Here is a 19388-nt window from a genome sequence, read left to right on the forward strand (position 1 = left end):
AATACACTGGGTTTTTATAACCCCCGGCGTCGCTAAAACCGTCGCTACGAGAGCGTCGCTATATGCGTCGCTATATAGCGACGCTCATAGCGACGCCTATAGCGACGCTCTCACAGAAGAGTATAGCGACGCATATAGCGACGCTACAGAGCCATAAATAGCGACGCTTATAGAGACGCCTGAGAGAATATTTTTTTGGTGGCAGGGCATTGAATGCCCTGCCACCCATCAACCATATTGTACTTGATTCAGTTTTTAAAAAAAGTGCAAAAGTAGATAATAGACCCAAAATAGTCACCCACAAGACGCATTGTTTGCAAAATTGACAATTGTACACATCATAGGCAAACTGAATTGATTGGCAAATGTAATAATGACAATTGTACAACATCATAGGCATAAAGAATTGATTGGCAAAAGGAATTGTGGTGACAAATGTAATAATATACATGGTTCAAAAAGACGTATAAAATCCGTCTCATGATACATAAGCTACGAGAAACCCTAAACTAATGCTATCTAGCTACGGCTAAACTGACGTCGTCTAATCAGACGTCTCATCGCGTCCAAGCGGCGTATCTGTCGGATTCTGCAAAAAAAGACAATAAGACAGTTTTCAGTAAATATAAACATATAACGACATTTATAAAACAATACAAAAAATAAAAAAGAGTAAACCCTAATACTAACCATGCCGCCGCGAGAACTGAGAATGTCCATCAGGGCGTTTAAGCCCTTCCTGCCTGCGTACTCGCCCTCGTACGGTGTGGGATCACGTCCTGTCATCGACCACTGTCAAAACATACAAAGATTTCATTATGTTAGAACTAAAAAACTCATAAACCCTAAACTATCGAACATGCATAAAGAGCAATGTGAAAAGACTTACAAAATCGGCCTCAAATGATGCCCATCCACCGCTCCCCAAGTGGTGCGAGCTCCCTGCCTCTACTCGCGCTCTGGCTGCATCCTTTTGTTGCTTCCACTTGTCGGGATTCTCGCGCGCTGCTTTCTTCGCATTCTTCCAATCTTCTTTGGCCAGCCAATCTGGCCTATTCCACCCATTCTTGATTGCTTTTTGCACTTCGGAACGCTTGTGTTTGCAGTATTCGCGCATTCGAATCTTCATCAGGTCTTCATTGAAGCGCTGATCCCGTGTTGCAACGGGAAACTCATCATGAAGTATGCTGATGACTCTGTTTTTTAAATCACTTGGTACTTCACTCCATTTGTTTAGTATATAGTGTCTAAACAGCCGAGAGCAAAGACCACGCATGCGCGAGATCACCTTCTTGCCGTCATCATCCATGATGATGCCGCCGCTGATGTCGACGGAGTAAGGCAAGCCCTCTGGCCGGTGACGCGTGAACCTGGGTGTCCCGGCAGGGGTCTCTAGCGGCGTGTCGATGGGGGTACGGACGTCAGGTGTCTCCACCGACGTCTGGGCGCCGAAGCGAGGAGTGTCGAGTGGGGTGGCTCTCGGCGGAGTAGGTAGAGGTGTGTAGCTTCTAGGAACAGTCAGCCGTGCAAAACCTGGCGTAGATGGCGATGCTGTGGCTGGTGTGGGGGCGGGCAAAGAAGGGGAGGGTAAAGAGCCTCGTCGAACACGAGGCGGTGTGGAGGCATCGGTGGCGGAATCCCCACAACAACCGCCACCGCCACCACTAGAGCGCCGGTGTCTAGACGAGTGTGACGCTCGTCTCGTCGACGCCGAAGCTTCGGAGCGCGCCGAATGCTCCGAAAGAGAGGGAGATGCGGATGGTGTAGGAACGCGCGATGATGCGCCAGAGCAATGACGCTCCACGTACCACTGTCTCTGCTGCGGTGACAAAGAAGAAAGAAACTCCTCATCATCCATACCTGCATTAAACACACGAATATTTAAACTTAATATTGAATGAATAGAGTAGACAATGACGCAAAGACCATTAAATACAATGACGTAATGACGCATATAAATACAATGACGCAATGAATCGAGTGATAAAAGAGGCAAGTCGAAAACTCAGAATTTTCAATCAAAAGATGTGAGCGCGAGTAGAAAAGAGCGTTATACACCATGGAAGCTACTTAGAGAGCCAGAGCTTTTACAGCACGGAGCAAAATTGTTCAAATACAATATTTGTGGCTTTAAGAGATCTCTCTCTCATCCTCGCATAACTCAGCATAACTTCCTATATCTATATAGAGCTCTCCGTTTAAACACATATCCTCTGTTTCATTTTGTAGCTCCTCTGCATGCACCCCATATAGAGTAGTAGCATCTTGATGCTCGTCTGGCACCACCGCAGCGGCTTCTGATTGAGCATCTTCTCTGATCTCCTCCATTGATGTCGTTGTGATTGGTACATGGTAGCCTTCATACGTCCTTGCACTACGAGGGGCTACCTCTATGACGTACCACCAGTTTGATGTAGACTTTGTAGGATGAAATACTACCTGCCAGAGCCACATAACTTACATGAGAGCTTTCAAACACATAACTTGTAAAAGGGGGATGTTAACTATTTATATACTTACTTGTTCACAATGCTCGGGTAGTACGAAAGTGTCTCTTAGGTCAGTCCATTTCTTAGTAGAATCCACCTCAAGAAAACCAGACTCTCCTCTACGCACAGTAGCGTTTCGACCCTCCATGATTATCTTGAACCATTGCACGTCGAACAAGTCGACAAAAAATCCTCTGTAATCGATCCTCAAAATCTCTTGCAGCGTGCCGAAGTAAGTGAGTTCCGCCACCACGGGATCTGCATCAGAGGAACGTCGTCGACTAGACTGTTCAAATTTTGCCATGATTCCACAATCTTGAGTAAAACGCTTTTTGTAGATTCGTTCCACCCTAAAATGTCGACCTTTACACCATGCTGCTGTGTATGACTTATACTACAACGAACAAAGATTATGAGTGGCCGTTCCAACGTTTATAAATAAAGTCACTTGCTAGTCGTACATTGCAAACTTACCTTGGTCGCGCAACCCCGAGAGTACTCCCACTCTTCTTCAGTCACTTCGTCACCGCATTGTTGTGCGCTTTTCAATTGGTTGTGCAACCATCTTAAGCTCATGAAGGTTGGTAGGCTCTCCAGAACCGCTGGATAGTGCATCGGTGGTCGTCTTCCCCGTCTCCACTCGATTCGTGCCCTTCGTCGCTCTTGCTTTGCATCCTCATATTGTGAAATCCACTTTTGCATCACTGGATTGTGAAGCATGCAAAATCGGTTGATTTTAGCCTCTAGATCTTCCGTCATCTTCTTCTCAACACCGAGATTGCACATAACAATCCCAGATATGCGCTCATCATCTATGGTTCGCCATAGCGTGTCCCGGGATTTATCAAATCCGTCTAGCCACTCTCCAATGTACACTAGGGACTCTGCTACCAACCAACCTTCTGCCATGCTACCCTCCGGACGTGCCTTTTGACGCACATATCCCTTAAGCGTTTTCATGAAACGCTCTAAGAAGAACATCCATCTGGAATGAACTGTGCCAGCTATTTCCACCTCATCAACTATGTGAACAAGAAGATGCACCTGAATGGTTAGTATTGTAGTAGGAAAATGTTTCTCAAACATGCACACAAGCTCCGCAGCATTTAGTTTGGCGAATGGTATGGAGTCTACGTCGATCTCCTTTTGTGAGATCCATTGCACCAGCTTTGCAAGTTTGTAGATTGTGTTACGGATGTCGAGAGACAAACATCCCTCAATGGCAACCGGTAAAATAAACTGTAAAGTATGTGCAGCAATGATATTAAAGTCCACATTTTATGCAATGATATTAAAGTCCACTATGAACGTACCTGACACATTTTATGCCAATCGTGTGACTTCAAACCGGTAAGCTTTCCTTTTTAGTAAAACACGTTCGGAGCGAGTGCATTACGCCAATGGGGGTCCGCAAAGATCGAATGGCCTCTTTTACTTTGCGTTCTTGGGCTCCTGTGAAAATCCATGGTGCTTTAGGAAGTTTTATCGATCCATCAGACGCTGTTTGCGGCCAATATTGCTCCATACGATCCACATTTCTAAGGTCAACTCTGGCTACCAAAGTATCTTTCTTGCCGGTCAAATGGTCCCATAGTAGATTACCCACATTCTTGAATATGTGCATTGGATCGAGCAAGTGATTGATCACGAGTCGGGGCCAGTATGGTAACTCATACCATAGAGATAGTCTCTTCATCCCTGGAGGCAATCCGTCATCGCACATCTCCTTCTGCTCTAACCATGCTTGTGCAGACATCCTTGGTGGCTCTCTTCCCAAAAAGCCGTCGCGTAACACATGATTCTCCGGAAGATACGCTTGATGACCTTCGTAGATTTGCTTCTTCAGTGAGGGTGCCCTACGTGCATTCAGTCTAGGTCCACATGTGACACATGCTCTGTATCCGCTTGTTTGAAGCCCTGCATGTATACACATGATAATAGATCAACTATGGGAAAAAACAAGATTTACAGTGTCTGAGTGAGGAGTGTCAATAGATCACCTGAGCATTCTGTTAGCCCGGGATAGTCATGCATGGTCCACATTAGAATACCTCTGATCAAAGCATTCCGTCGTCCTGTGTGTCGGCTCATATCCACCACCTCTATGCCAATTCACAATTGTTGTAGCTCTTCCAATAGTGGACGAAGATACACATCCATATTCCCCACTTTATATTGCCCTGGCACAATCAAGCTTAGCCATAGGTGCCCCTTCTTCGTAGTCAACCACGGGGGAATGTTGTAGTTGACGATGACAACGGGCCATACACTGTAAGATGTTGATCTTTGACCAAATGGATTTACGCCATCCATAGCCAGGCCTAATCGCAAATTTCGAGCTTCCCTGGCAAAATCCGACCATGTTCCATCTATATGTTTCCAGGCTGCGCAATCTGCAGGAATTCGTAGCACACCATCCGAAGATTTATTCTCCTCATGCCATGATGCTAGGGCGGCCATGGACTTACATTCGAAGAAATGCTTGATGCGAGGAAGCAAAGGAAAATGTCGCAAAACCTTTTGTGGAATTTTTGTCCCGTGGAGATCTACTCGATATCTTTCGGAATCACATTTCGGACACTTCTCCATGTCTGTGTATTCCCCTCTGAAAAGAATGCAGTCATTAGGACAAGCGTGGATAGAATTGTAATCCATCCCCAAGTTTCGCAAAATCTTTCTTGCTTCATCTCGGGAATCTGGCATCACATTGTCAGCTGGTAGAATGTGCTCTTTCAGCAATCTACACAACATAAAAATATGATACAGTCGTGTAAAAATCTATCAGATCATTATACATTTAGAGTTCTATTAAAGTAAACTAATTGTAATAGATCACCTGAAAAGCGTGTGACGCTAGTGTCACTCCATCCAAACTTTGCCTGCATGTTGAGAAGAACCAGGAGTGCTTTCAATCTAGACATACGTGCTCCATTATACAATGACGTATCGGCTTCACTTTTCATATCATCATAGATAAGCCTTTCTGAATCCATGATCGTCTCGATCATTTCATCAATCTCGGGCTCAAACATTGCCTCGTTGGGAATGTGCTCTGCATGATCATCCCCCGAGATGTCAGAGGGTACATCTTGTGGCCTCATATATGCTGCTTGACCAAAGCGCCTGCGAATACGTCTATTGGGTTGCAAGATTGCTGCTTGTTGGCCAGCGTCAGAGTCCGACGAGTTATAATTGGCAACAACTCGATCTATAATAGATGGATCGAACTCGCCAAATTCGCGAACGTGCTGCAAAGAAACACGTCTTGTCCGTCGCACAGCATGCTTGCATTGATTACAAGGACATAAGACCCTCGTTGAGAGATAGGTGTTTCGGTTGGACGGTCCCACATCCTCGTCGCTACTCATAATGAGGATAAAAAACTTATAACCTGGACAACAAATTTAATATTCTATTGGCATTCTTCGTCTTATCTCTCTCTCTCTCTCTCTCTCTCTCTCTCTCTCTCTCTCTCTCTCTTTCTCTCTTTACCTCACATTCTCTAGTCATGTCCAATCCCCGCACACCTCGGTCTAGAGGTGCACGGAGATCAGAACCACCGGGTTATAATCTCGTCTTTATTGGTCAATACCTATATTTGTGGGTACAAGAAATCTACACACCCACGTCTACATGATACTGCATGTAGTGGACAAAATCCCTTTGCCTCTTCTCTAGCTGTAGCACTTCACTTCATCTTAACATCTTTTCACAGTAGATCTTTTCACTGTTCGTCTAACTCTAAACCCTAAACCGTAAGTAATTCTTGCGTGGACTCGATCTAACGTAAATAAGCGTAAATCTAAATAAACGTAAATTTAACTAAAAATAAAGCTAAATCTAATTTAACGTAAGTCTAATGACTAGAGGTTGTTTAGATGGTCATTGTGTCGGGGATGTAGTGACTCTTGTCGCCCTGAAGATCCACCTTCTTCCCTATCTTCTGAAGACATTTCACCAGTACTTTTGGATCGACGGAGCCCACCATGAGTGAAGGCAGCAATACCCTATATTCCATTGAGGGCTTTCTTCACCCGCTTCATGCAGGCATCGCAGTCTATGGAGACCCGCATCTAATCTAATATAACGTAAATCTAAATCTAGCTTAAATAAACGTAAATCTAATTAAAAATAAACCTAAATCTAATTTAATGTAAGTCTACATATAACTTAATCTTTAACGTCTTTTAAGATAGTTTCCTACGACGTTATAACTCTCTTCTTCCTGTGTGTGTGCGCATGTGTGGATGTGTGTGCCAATAAAAAGAGATAAATGGTATAACCTTTCTATCACCCATGCCAAGTATGATAGATTGATTATGCCATTTCCCTCTTGAATAATAGGTCTTCAGTTCAACTCCTCGTCGGCTAGATCTTTAGGTCTTTTAATTTTAATTAGTTTCCTACGACGCTCCCTTAGTTTCTCTTTCTTTCTCTCTCAATGTGTGTGCGTTTTTTTGGATCGTATGCATGTTTTCTTTCTCTTTTCCTCTTTCAATGTGTGCGTTTTTTGTTTATGCATGTTCTCTCTCTCTCTTTTCCTCTCTCAATGCGTGCGTTTTTTGTTTATGCATGCTCTCTCTCTCTTTTTCTCTCTCAATGTGTGTGTGCATTCTTTGTTTATGTATGTGTGTGCGTTTTTGTTTTTGTTTATACTCTCTCTCTCTCTCTCTCTCTCTCTCTCTCTCAAAAACACTATGTGTGTGTGAGAGAGAGAGAGAGAGGGAGAGAGAAAGAGGGGAAGGGAACATGAGAATGAGGAGAGGGAAGGAGCATACCTGGCTCTCCTTCCTCTCCTCGTGTGTGTGTGTGTGTGTGTGTGTGTGTGTGGAGAAGAAAAGAGAGAGAGAGAGAGAGAGAGTGAGGGAGAGCGTTACCTGCTCTTTGATTGAGGGCGCCGAAAAACTCAGATCTGAGATCTGAGTTTTTGGGCGCGCTCGGTTATTTCTTTTACTCCAGCTGGCGTCGCTATGAGCGTCGCTATAAGCGTCGCAAATTTACAAATAAATTTGCGACGCTCATAGCGACGCTTATAGCGACGCTCATAGCGACGCCGGAAAATTTTTTTTTGAGCGTCGCTAATATGAAGAGCCTTTTGTAGTGCGGTGTGCTTTACAGCGCAACGTTCGAACACCTGAAGCTCCGTTGGTCTTCAAGAAATCAATTTTTAGCTTCGTGTGAAGCTAAAATATGTAATTTTAAAGGACGACTAAGGCCTAAGCCTGAGCGTGAGCTTGGGCTTGGGTCTCGGCTTGGGTTTGGGACATATTCCCGATCCCGGTCCTACCTTTAAATTTTATTTTATTTTTTAAAATTTATTATTATCATTTTTTAATAAAAGGATAAGGTCGCCGCGGCCTACGTGAGAGCGCACACACACTCTACCTACCTACTTCCAACTAATACACCTACTGTTACACACTAACACACTCTATTAGCTCTCACGGATCTACTTCCTACTTACTGTACATTACATTACACAGAACTAACCACCTTAATACTAACACCTTATACAAAGAAAAAACACAGTACCTTTGAAAACTCCATTAACAAAAAAAAATACACAGTAGTAACACAAAATCCTTCTTCTCAACACACACACCCTCCTTCCTTACCTTTCCTACAATTGAAATTGCACCGCAAAAGAAGCACAGAGTGCCATTCAAGCTTAGTGTATGGCATTCCCCGGCAACGGTGCCAAAAATGTGCGCGTATGTCGCACGTGTCAATGCAAGGAACTTGCCGATACACTGTGTGCGAGCCACAAATGGCTCCAAGCACACAACAAGCCTAAACTAGTACGCTCAAAGATGACGTTGGTGTGTCACTCACCGCTCTACGCTTGCTATCGTGGAGGATTCCTCGCCGCGAAGAAGAAGGAGCCGCCGCTGCGCCGCGCTCAACCGCTTCGCCGCCGCCGTGCCATCCTCACAATGCTCGATCATACTCTCTCTCTCTGTCTCTTTCTCTCTCTCTCTCTCTCTCTCTCTCTCTCTCTCTCTCTCTCTCTCTCTCACGCACACACACACACACACACACAAGGAGATGAAGAAGAAGAAGATGGAGATGGAGCAAGAGCACTCTTCAATTGCACAAATGAGAGAATGAGTCGATTTTAGGTTTAGTTGACTTTTATATGAGCTCGCCCCATTCACACTTGGGCGCCCATGCTTAGCCAACTAATCCCTTGAATGTTCCAGTTAGAGTGCGCCTCTCATCGGCGATCACTCTTACCCTTTTTCTATTGGACGGACAAGCGCGGTACCTGACTCTACCCAATAAATAATACAATGTCCGTCGTAAGTGATAGGAATGTGTGTGAGGGTTAACAAGTTGCTTCTCCACATGCAAGGTCAATACATAAGGTCCGATGGTCTGATTTCGGGTCCATTGGCCAAATATAAAACTCTTTATGTGATACATGATGGCTTCGGAGAGTAGCATATAGTCAATCACACTATATCCATTATGTTTTCTACATGTAAATCTATTGGTTCCACTCCACAAACATACACCATTGGCAATGATGTTGGGATATAGGCCAGGTGGCCGTGGGAAACCACCCTTACTCATTTTCTTTTCCCTAATCAATATAGGGAGAGAAAGTGAGAGGGTTGAATCACTCTCTTACTTTCCTCTCCACTAACCCACTGTGTTGTGCAGCTTCTCCTTCTTCTTCCCCAATTCACCCTTCTCTTGCATGCTTGCCTCTCTTGCACACTCGACCATAGCACCCATCAATTGGTATCAGAGCTCAGGGCATCTGACCCTGAGCCCCAACTCACCACGCACGCAGTGACCCTATCGTGTTTTGGAAAGCTTGGCTAGGTAAAGCTTGAAACTCTACAGAACTCGTTGAGAAACGAGGAGATCGAGCTCGTAGTCATTTCAATCAAGAGCTGGAGCAGGAATTGGAGCTCGTGTGAGCATTGGGGGGAATTGAAGCCATTTACAAGCAACAAATAGAAAAGCAAGGAGGCCTGCATCAAGAACCAAGTGGGGGAAATTGACTTGCAGCAAACAATTGGGAGAAGCAAATCGAGCATCCATCAATTGGCAAAGCCGGAACGCAAGCAGAATCAGGTACAAAGGGGGGATCCCTGCTAAGCGCAGCCACAGAACCGGGAGCAATCTACAGCTAATAGGAAACTTGGAGAGCCCTTTTGGCAGTGTGTGTGGTCACACACACACACACACACAACACCTACCTTGCGAAATTTAACTTTGGTCTGTACCGATGGAAAGGGGGAAATGGGAAAACCACCAGCACACAAATTGAATGCCTCTCTATAGCCCACTGACTTCACAACACCCCTATCCCCTAGTAAACACACACCTAGATTCTCGATCTGCAAACGACTATTATCCAAGCCCGAACCCGACCAACCCTAACTATATACATCCGGTCACAAAGCATACAACCAATTATCTTGACCTTTGACCCCTCAAAGCACCATATATTCACATATAAGCAATCACGACAAGCAATCTCAACCCCTTCAAACACCTCAAAACTATTGGTAAGACTCAAGCTTGATCCCAACTTTTTGCCCTCAAGGCATTTACACAGCCATATAGGGAGTCTCCACTAACTTCAGATACCCAAGCTTTACACCCTTTGCATTCCACTTCATCACCCAAAACCACTCGGATACATAACACACGCATAGACTCATATGAGAGGGAGAGAGAAAACGGTATTTATTAAACAATGAGCATGGGGAGATTAAAGCTAGCTTGATGAAACTAGATCGGTATAATGATGGATCACACTAAAAAGACCTTCGTTGGCATAACATTCTGCAAGTTTGTGGTGAAATACGAGGGTGTGTATGGCGGCCCTCCTCCTTCAGTTTTTGGATTCTTACTTTTGACAACCATATAACATGCCCTCAAATCCCTCGATTTCCTTGATGTGGTCCTGCTTGCAATAAACAAAGGCAACACCTTCTTTTGTTTTCATATCGCCCTCTCCTTCTATTTGATAGGAATCCCTCCTTATCACCTCATAGCCATGTACCTCCCACCCTGTCGTCGGTGACCTCCAACACCCTGTTGCCGCTTAATGCAGCCTTCTACAGTAACCCCTCAAACCCCTTATACATGAGCACCCATAGAGTACTTCAGCTTCTCTCTAGCGTTACCTTCATCCGATATGTGCTCACCCGATTCTTCAAGTGGCCATCCTCATCACCTCAACCCTCCGAGATCCTGCAGACGTCGCTCTTGCACACCAGCTTCTCCAAGCTGCTCACGGGTCCCCCTTCTAAACTCTGCAACCCAAGCTCTCTCTAGCTCATGGTCCTTTTCTTTGTAGTGTTCTCTTGATGCCTTCACACTTATGAGGGTTCTAACGATAGCCTCCTCCAAACAGTGTTACCAACTCTCACCCCAAATAGGTCTAGGCCTGGCTCGACCTCGTCCCTTCAAATTCTACCGCACCTTGCTATGGGTAGCCCATACATGCCCACCTTCATCTTGCAACCTCTCCACGTCCACCAGCCCGCCAGCTCTCGGCTCGCTTCCTCTCTGACCTGCAAGCAGGCGGACTCCCTCCTCTGCAGAACAGGCCCGTCCCCTCACACAACTGCAACCCCCCTTCACCTCCAGGTGGCGGCCCTGTCCCCTTTGCAACTTGGTCCTCCTCAGTGGCGCCACCTTTAGCGACCCCCTCCTCCTTCTTCTCCAATGGCCCTCCTCCCCTACCGGTCCTTGGCGACCTTCCAGATCCCCTGCATGGCCACCATCTGTATGACAGGCTGCCCCTTCTGGAATTCCCCCCCTTGCAAGCTGGCCGCCTTCTCCCTGGTATGGAGCCCCTCTTGCTTCCATGCAATCTCTCTCTCACACAGATGGCACTTCTTTCCTTCCTTGCACGCCCCCTTCTCCATCCAGATGGCGCGCTTTCCTGGCACATCTCCATGCAATCGACGTCCCCTTCCTGCAGTAATAGCCTCCTCGTTTTTTGGTTGACCTTAGCTTTACAGTTTAAAAAAAACGCCCTACTTAGCTTTGCTTCACGCGTCCTTGACTGCACTTGATCGCCGACACTTGAAAGAACCGCACCAGCTTGGCATCCCATACCAATCGTTTTGAGTCGAAAAAATTTCTCATAACCCTATTTCTCCATAGGATAACCGCTTCCCCTCTTTTGAAGTGAGCAGAAGGCCACGAAGGATATTACATAGACGACCATCCACCTCCATAATCACATAGCCGACCATCCACCTCCATAATCGATGATATCCATTTAACTTGAATTCTCATAAGCTCCCTGATTATCAAGGCTTGAAAACTATCATTAACCTACTATATGCCGCATCTTCCACACACATCTTGGCGGTGTCCGCTTGGCGGTGTCCGCTGTATTTTGCATCAAGTAGTTGTCCAAAAAATCTCATATCCTCCTATAAAGCTTCATACTCCTGCTTTTGGTCTGTCGATGGGTTGACTAGATCAGGCTGCACCATCATTGCCCACCCCCATGTTGAGCATTCATGCTCAACCACAACATTATTTAGGTAGAATAGGACTGTATAGAGAGAATGATATAAAATAGCTTCATAGATTGGATACGAAAAATGATATAATGGCTACCTAAATAGAATAGAAATAGAGAGAATAGCATCTACTGCATCATCCGCCAGGATCAATGGAAAGCTCACAGCTTCCCCAATCATAGTGTAAGCTCCACCTGGATCAAAAGTAAAACATTGTCCGTGGCCATCCACCTGTAAAATATGCACATTGAAGCCTCTCTTTGCATGTGCAATCCCAAAAACGGGCCACCTTGATAGCTCTTTATAGCAGCCTACATCCATGAGCCTTCGTGCCCACTATAAGCATATGTACGATCACTTGAAGCACCGGTACCATAAGCCGCTATCATGTCATCTGGTACAAAACCCTCCATAATATAGTCCACTTCAAAAAATCCTCGCAACTGATACAAAAATACATGTAAAGCAACCTCCAATAACACATGTATCCCATAGCATCACATAAAATAGCAAGACCCTGCCATTTGCCTCCACCTGCTGCATGGCCAAGCAAACCTGATCCCTTTGCAAACCTATATCCAAACCCTCCGAAAACGGCTCCAAGGCCACCTTTTCATACTCAAGAACATGACCTCTAGAGCTACAACCTGTTCTTCAAATGCCCCACCCCCTGCATAGACAAATCAACTTGACCTACCACACCTTCTGTTCCTAGCTCCTGCAAGTCACCCTCCAAAACCTGCTCTCAACTAGGTCTGATGCACAATCAAACCATACCTCTTCCTCCAATAGGGACTCACCATCACGAGACACCCGATAGGGCTGCTCGACTAGCAAATTCACACAAGGTGTAACACTATACTTCTCTTCGACCTTTAGCTGGCTGACAGGCAACTCGCATACATTTTTTTCCACTTCATCTACATGAAAAACATCATAACTTTCATACCTAGAAGAGATGGATTCTGTCTCCCACATGCTATCTGTGTCCAAACTGCAGATGGAGCTATGAGAGTTGTCGGACTCCTCTTTTGATCTTGCCGATTCCTGCACCTCTGCTACCTTCCCCATTGCTGGCTCTGGAACTGACACCTCCTCTTTAAGATCTTCTATCACCTCGTCCTCTTGAAGAAGCAAACTAGGTGGCACTCTGAATATGCCTCGCTGTATCTTTTGAGACCTGAATTGCACTTCTTCCTTTTCTACCCTGGCATCGGCTTCACGTGCTTTGATCACATTCATGTCAAAAAAAGAAAGAGCTTTTACCTCTTGATGCTCATCAATTTGTTTGGGCTTAGATCCACTTTCTACGGTGACTGCTCACTGTAGCAATCCTCCCTCCATCTTCTTCATCTTTGACTCTTTGCTCTAGCGACTTTGACGGCTTCATCAAAGGTCCTTGGATCTTCATAATCCACTCTCTCACGAACATACGGATGCAAGCAGGCTAGAAACCTTTCCAACTTAAAATATCCCGCATTGGTTGCTTGGGTAGCAGTCGCAAAATCCCCCCAATAAGCTTCAAATTTATCAACAAAAGCATCAAAAGATTTCCACTTACTTCCTACAGCAAACCTTTAATTTTTGCATCTACTTCCGAGACCTACACCACCTTTCGATACCTTTGTAAGAATTGCTCACGAAATCCGATCCAAGTATGCTTGCGTGCATCTTCTAAGCCATCGAACCAAACCTTTGCTTTACCTCGCAGCACCAAAGGTAGAGTCCGGAGCTTTGTTTCATCACCTGGCATCTGCAATACTGCCAGCATAAATAGCTCAAAATCGGCAATCCAATTGTCAGCATCTTCATGTCCTTTGAACACCGGACCAAACTCCTGCTTCATCTTGACTCACGAACACTTTGTTAGGAAGCAATCGGTGGATCCTCAGTGGGGGCACCACAAGATGGAAAGAGGGAAATGGGAAAACCACCGGCACACAAACTGAATGCCTCTCTATAGCCCAGTGACTTCACAGCACCCCTATCCCCTAGTAAACACACACCTAGATTCCCGATCTGCAAACGACTATTATCCAAGCCCGAACCCGACCAACCCTAACTGTATACATCCGGTCGCAAAGCATACAACCAATTATCTTGACCTTTGACCCCTCAAAGCACCATATATTCACATATAAGCAATCACGACAAGCAATCTCGACCCCTTCAAACACCTCAAAACTATTGGTAGACTCAAGCTTGATCCCAGCTTTTTGCCCTCAAGGCATTTACACAGCCATATAGGGAGTCTCCACTCACTTCAGATGCCCAAGCTTTACACCCTTTGCATTCCACTTCATCACCAAAACAAGCTTTACACCCTTTGCATTCCACTTCATCACCCAAAACCACTGGGATACATAACACACGCATAGACTCATATGAGAGCGAGAGAGAAAACGGTATTTATTAAACAATGAGCATGGGGAGATTAAAGCTAGCTTGATGAAACTAGATCAGGTATAATGATGGATCACACTAAAAAGACCTTCCCTGGCATAACATTCTGCAAGTTTGTGGTGAAATACGAGGATGTGTATGGCGGCCCTCCTCCTTCAGTGTTTGGATTCTTACTTTTGACAACCATATAACATGCCCTCAAATCCCTCGGTTTCCTTGATGTGGTCCTGCTTGCAATAAACAAAGGCAACACCTTCTTTTTTTTTAATATCGCCCTCTCCTTCTATTTGATAGGAATCCCTCCTTATCACCTCATAGCCATGTACCTCCCACCCTGTCTCGTCGGTGACCTCCAACACCCTATTGCCGCTTGCAGCCTTCTACAGTAACCCCTCAAACCCCTTGTGCATGAGCACCCATAGAGTACTGCAGCTTCTCTCTAGCGTTACCTTCATCCGATCTGTGCTCACCCGATTCTTCAAGTGGCCATCCTCATCACCTCAACCCTCCGAGATCCTTCAGCAGACGTCGCTCTTGCACACCAGCTTCTCCAAGCTCCTCACGGGTCCCCCTTCTCAACTCTGCAAGCCAAGCTGTCTCCAGCTCACGGTCCTTTTCTTTGTAGTGTTCTCTTGATGCCTTCACACTTATGAGGGTTCTAATGATAGCCTCCTCCAAACAGCGTTACCAACTCTCACCCCAAATAGGTCTAGGCCTGGCTCGACCTCGTCCCTTCAAATTCTACCGCACCTTGCTATGGGTAGCCCATATATGCCCACCTTCATCTTGCAACCTCTCCACGTCCACCAGCCCGCCAGCTCTCGGCTCGCCTCCTCTCTGACCTGCAAGCAGGCGGACTCCCTCCTCGGCAGAACTGGCCCGTACACAACTGCAACCCCCCTTCACCTCCAGGTGGCGGCCCTGTCCCCTTTGCAACTTGGTCCTCCTGAGTGGCGCCGCCTCTGGCGACCCCCTCCTCCTTCTTCTCCAATGGCCCTCCTCCCCTACTGGTCCTTGGCGACCTTCCAGATCCCCTGCATGGCCACCATCTGTATGACGGGCTGCCCCTTCTGGCAATCCCCCCCCTTGCAAGCTGGTCGCCTTCTCCCTGGTATGGAGCCCCTCTTGCTTCCATGCAATCCCTCTCTCACACAGATGGCACTTCTTTCCTTCCTTGCACGCCCCCTTCTCCTTCCAGATGGCGCGCTTTCCTGGCACATCTCCATGCAATCGACGTCCCCTTCCTGCAGTAATAACCTCCTCGTGTTTTTGTTGACCTTAGCTTTACAGTTTTAAAAAAAACGCCGTACTTAGCTTTGCTTCACGCGTCCTTGACTGCACTTGATCGCCGACACCTGGCAAAACCCCACCAGCTTGCCATCCCATGCCAATCCTTTTGAGTCGGAAAAATTTCTAATAGCCATATTCCTTCATGCGATAACCGCTTCCCCTCTTTTGAAGTGAGCCGAAGGCCACGAAGGATATTACATAGCTGACCATCCACCTCCATAATCGATGATATCCATTTAACTTGAATTCTCATAAGCTGCCTGATTATCAAGGCTTGAAAACTATCATTAACCTACTATATGCCACATCTTGGCGATGTCCGTTGTATTTTGCATCAAGTAGTTGTCCAAAAAATCTCATATCCTCTTCATGCTCCTGCTTTTGGTCTGTCGATGGGTTGACTGGATCAGGGTGCACTAGCGATGGTCAACAAAAGACAAGCAAGCAATTGGGTTGCAAGCTTGACAATTTTGGACAGTACCGGGAGCTTGGAGCTTGTGATGGTGGTGGGGCGCACGCGCGTGCGCTCACACACACACACACACACTCAATGACCGAAGGCAGCGCTGAGAGAGAGAGAACCATCTCTCTCACTCACACACACACACACACACACACACACACACACACACACTCAATGACCGAAGGCAGCGCTGAGAGAGAGAGAACCAAAAAAAAAAAACACACACACACACACACTCGTATTGTCGTGCAACAGACAGCGAGGGTATATGCCGAGCATCGAGAGTCTTTGGAGGGTTTGAGCAGGCCGTGAGATTGTTGCCAGGCTAGACACAGGCAGCAGCACCCAAGCTCTCGCAGGGCATCCACACACACACACACACACTCGCCAGGTCCTACAGAAATGGACAGCACTCAAAAGAGCAGAATTCGTTTTTTTTTTTTGATAGTGAACTTTTAACATCCTTTGGTGTGCAAGGTTCCCCCCCCCCCCCCCCCCCAAGTCCATCAACAGCCTTGACCCTCGACACACCGACCTGTGACCCCGCTGACACAATCTCTCCCTGCAGTGGTCGAGCCTCTCACGGGCCGGCAGTGGGTCGACAACATCTTAAAAGCTTGAAACAAATTGAGCTTAAAAGGAGAGCTTGAGAGCGAGCAAGCGACTGAGGTGTGTGTGTGTGTGTGTGTGTGTGTGTGTGAGAGAGAGAGAGAGAGAGAGAGAGAGAGAGAGAGAGAGGGGAAAGCAAAAACTCTATAGTTTCTTCAACATTGGCTCCGGACGCTCCGATTTTGACACACACACTGTGTGCTTTTTCGGCATTGATATTGACCTCGACTTCCACCTCGGCAAATTTCCTCGACAACGGCTTCGAGCATAGGCGTCTGTGGATACTCAGCTAGCCACTTCCGTCCGGCAACGGAAGGCGACATTGACATCACTCTCAGGCACAGAGAGAGAGAGAGAGAGAGAGAGAGAGAGAGAGAGAGCTTCGGCTCCACGACATTAGCAATTTATTGCTCTGCATCGGCACATCTATTTTCGACACCATTTCTAGCGCATCGGCTCAACATCCTTACACACTGCGACGGATTTTTAGATATCCGACACAACACCGGTTTAACGTGGATGGCTTTTTTTCGCGATCGACAGCTATGCTTGCCACACGCACGGGTGAGGTACCTCTACCATAGAGGAGTGACACCAGACAGCTGTTCGACTAGCATATTTTTACCGACGGCAGAAATCAGCACATAGTGACATCGACACGCAGGTTACAGGTTACAAGGGAATTTTCAAGAGCTTTTCAACCGGTTTACACACAGATTTTTCAGGTTTCTAGACACAACGCTTTCAATGGTGATTTGACAGTCATTTCGATAGCAATTTCTCTGCGGATAGATGCGTTGATAGATGCATTTTTGGTGTGAGCACACCTAGTGCTACTAAGCTCTTTTGAGAGCAAATATCCCTACAGGGATAACTTTTATTGCATGTAGCAGTTCTTGGTGCCTGTTTGAGCGCGGTTTACTCATGTACGTTGTACTGCGGGACACTGCCCACTGTACTACGTGTGGAGTCATTTTGGGCTATTCTGACAGTTTTTCCCGGTCGTTTTTGAGACTCGGACCGGAAGAGCCCTTTCTGAAATTGTGGCTAGTCCATTTGTGTTTGCCATATCCTTTGGAAGGTGGATAATGTGAGGTTTTCTTTGAGCTGGGGTGAGCTTGAATGTTGAGACACCTTCGGTGATATAGGTAGTTGGAGTTCCCCTTTACGGTACCCTCGCCATAGAATATGTATCTGGACGGTTTCATATGCTTTTGACGTTGATTTGGCGGTCACACAACAGTGGTTTTGTGTAGTAGATGCCCAGATAGTGCAGTTGGCACATTCATGCATATTTTGAGCTGGGTTTTGACTCCTCATACAAAGTAGACTCTGCCGGATGTCCTTCCCGCGAGTCGTGACTTTCATTGTTGGCACTTTTGAGCCTATTTCGAATGAAATTTTACTCCCGATACAAAGGTTACTCTGTCCAAACTTCTGCAGTTTCTTGCCATAGTTTGGCGCATCTCAAACCCTCGTGTCAGCGATGGCTTCTTCTTCAGAGAAGGAGGAGTATTTCATTTGCAAGTTCGATGGCAGTAACTTCACCATGTGTAAAGAGCGTATGAAAGATGTTTTGACAAACAAAGCCCTATCAGAATCGTTGAAAGAGCGTGCAGAGGATGATAACTATACACAAGCTCAGTGGAAGCTTTTGGATGCGAGAGCCATGGCTATAGTACTTCTACATCTAGCCGAGTCAGTATTCTTCACTATTATAGGAAAGATAACAACCAAGGAACTTTGGGATAGCTTATTTTTAGCATGGGAGAGCAAAAGTGCATCCAGCAAAGTTTTTCTCATGAAACAACTTATGAAGCTCAACATGAAAGAAGGTAGCACAGTTTCTAGTTTACTTAAATGAGTTCAACTTCTTGTTCAGTCAGTTGATATTCATGGCTTTAAGGAGTTTGACGACGAACTCAAGTCTATATTCTTGTTATGCTCTCTACCCAGTTCATGGGACATCTTTTGCACAACCATTAGCAATTCAACTCCTCTGAATGGCAAGTTAGTGTTCAATGATGTCACAAATGCATTGCTCACTAAAGAGATTTGACGTAAATCTCTCTACGTTGCTAGTCATGGAGATGCATATATGGCTGATAGTTCAACGAAGGCAAGAGGCCGTGACAGGAACAAATACAAAAGCAAAAGTAGAGAGCGAAATCCTCGTAGTCCTAACAGACACAGGAACTCAAGTAGAGGACCGCAATACCAAAATGTCGAGTGTTACTATTGCCACAAGAAGGGCCATTACAAAAAGAATTTTCGTAGTTTCCTAAGAGATCAAAAAAACATGCAAAAGGGTAATTCTGGCAAAGGCAAAAGTACGATAAAGATTGAGGAGCTTAATGTGGTTGAGTCTCCCATACCTACCACTACAGTAGAGGATTCTCCTTCTCCAGTTATGATCATTATGCCAACAGATATTCATACAGAAGTGAGAACAGATCCCTCAGATGTTCTCATTTTCACTTCAGATCTCACTCCAGATGCTTTGGTTGCACAGGATGAGGATTATGCACAAAATTGGATTCTTGATTTTGGTGCAAGTTTTCATGTCATGCCGCATAGAGAGTGGTTTTCCTCTTATGCATCCATGCATGGCATAGTCAAGCTTGGTGATTCCTA

General features: G+C 45.9%; 2 protein-coding genes across 5 annotated transcripts in view; both read right to left on the bottom strand.

The window, feature by feature from the left end:
• Positions 1-356: 356 nt before the first annotated feature.
• LOC147436430 (uncharacterized) overlaps positions 357-19388 on the bottom strand; it is a 31483-nt gene continuing 12451 nt past the window's right edge. For 2 of the 4 annotated variants that reach the window (XM_086489336.1, XM_086489334.1), the window contains exons 9-11: positions 890-1860; positions 691-792; positions 357-589 (exon numbers count right to left, since the gene is read on the bottom strand). In XM_086489336.1, coding sequence (XP_086345462.1) covers positions 545-589; positions 691-792; positions 890-1860 — 1118 coding nt within the window. In that variant the 3' untranslated portion in view covers positions 357-544. The remainder of the gene's footprint in view (positions 590-690; positions 793-889; positions 1861-19388) is intronic. The other 2 variants (XM_086489337.1, XM_086489335.1) reach the window with 2 other exon arrangements.
• On the bottom strand, positions 12063-16260 carry LOC147436431 (uncharacterized). The gene is made up of 2 exons (XM_086489333.1): positions 12939-16260; positions 12063-12383 (listed from the first exon to the last, which is right to left on the bottom strand). The coding sequence occupies exons 1-2, from the start codon at positions 13229-13231 to the stop codon at positions 12380-12382; spliced, it is 297 nt and encodes a 98-aa protein (XP_086345459.1). The 5' UTR covers positions 13232-16260; the 3' UTR covers positions 12063-12379.

The sequence above is a fragment of the Adiantum capillus-veneris genome, chromosome 18 (genome assembly GCF_014529385.1).
Source record: "Adiantum capillus-veneris isolate H3 chromosome 18, ASM1452938v2, whole genome shotgun sequence".
Classification (NCBI taxonomy): Eukaryota; Viridiplantae; Streptophyta; class Polypodiopsida; order Polypodiales; family Pteridaceae; genus Adiantum; species Adiantum capillus-veneris.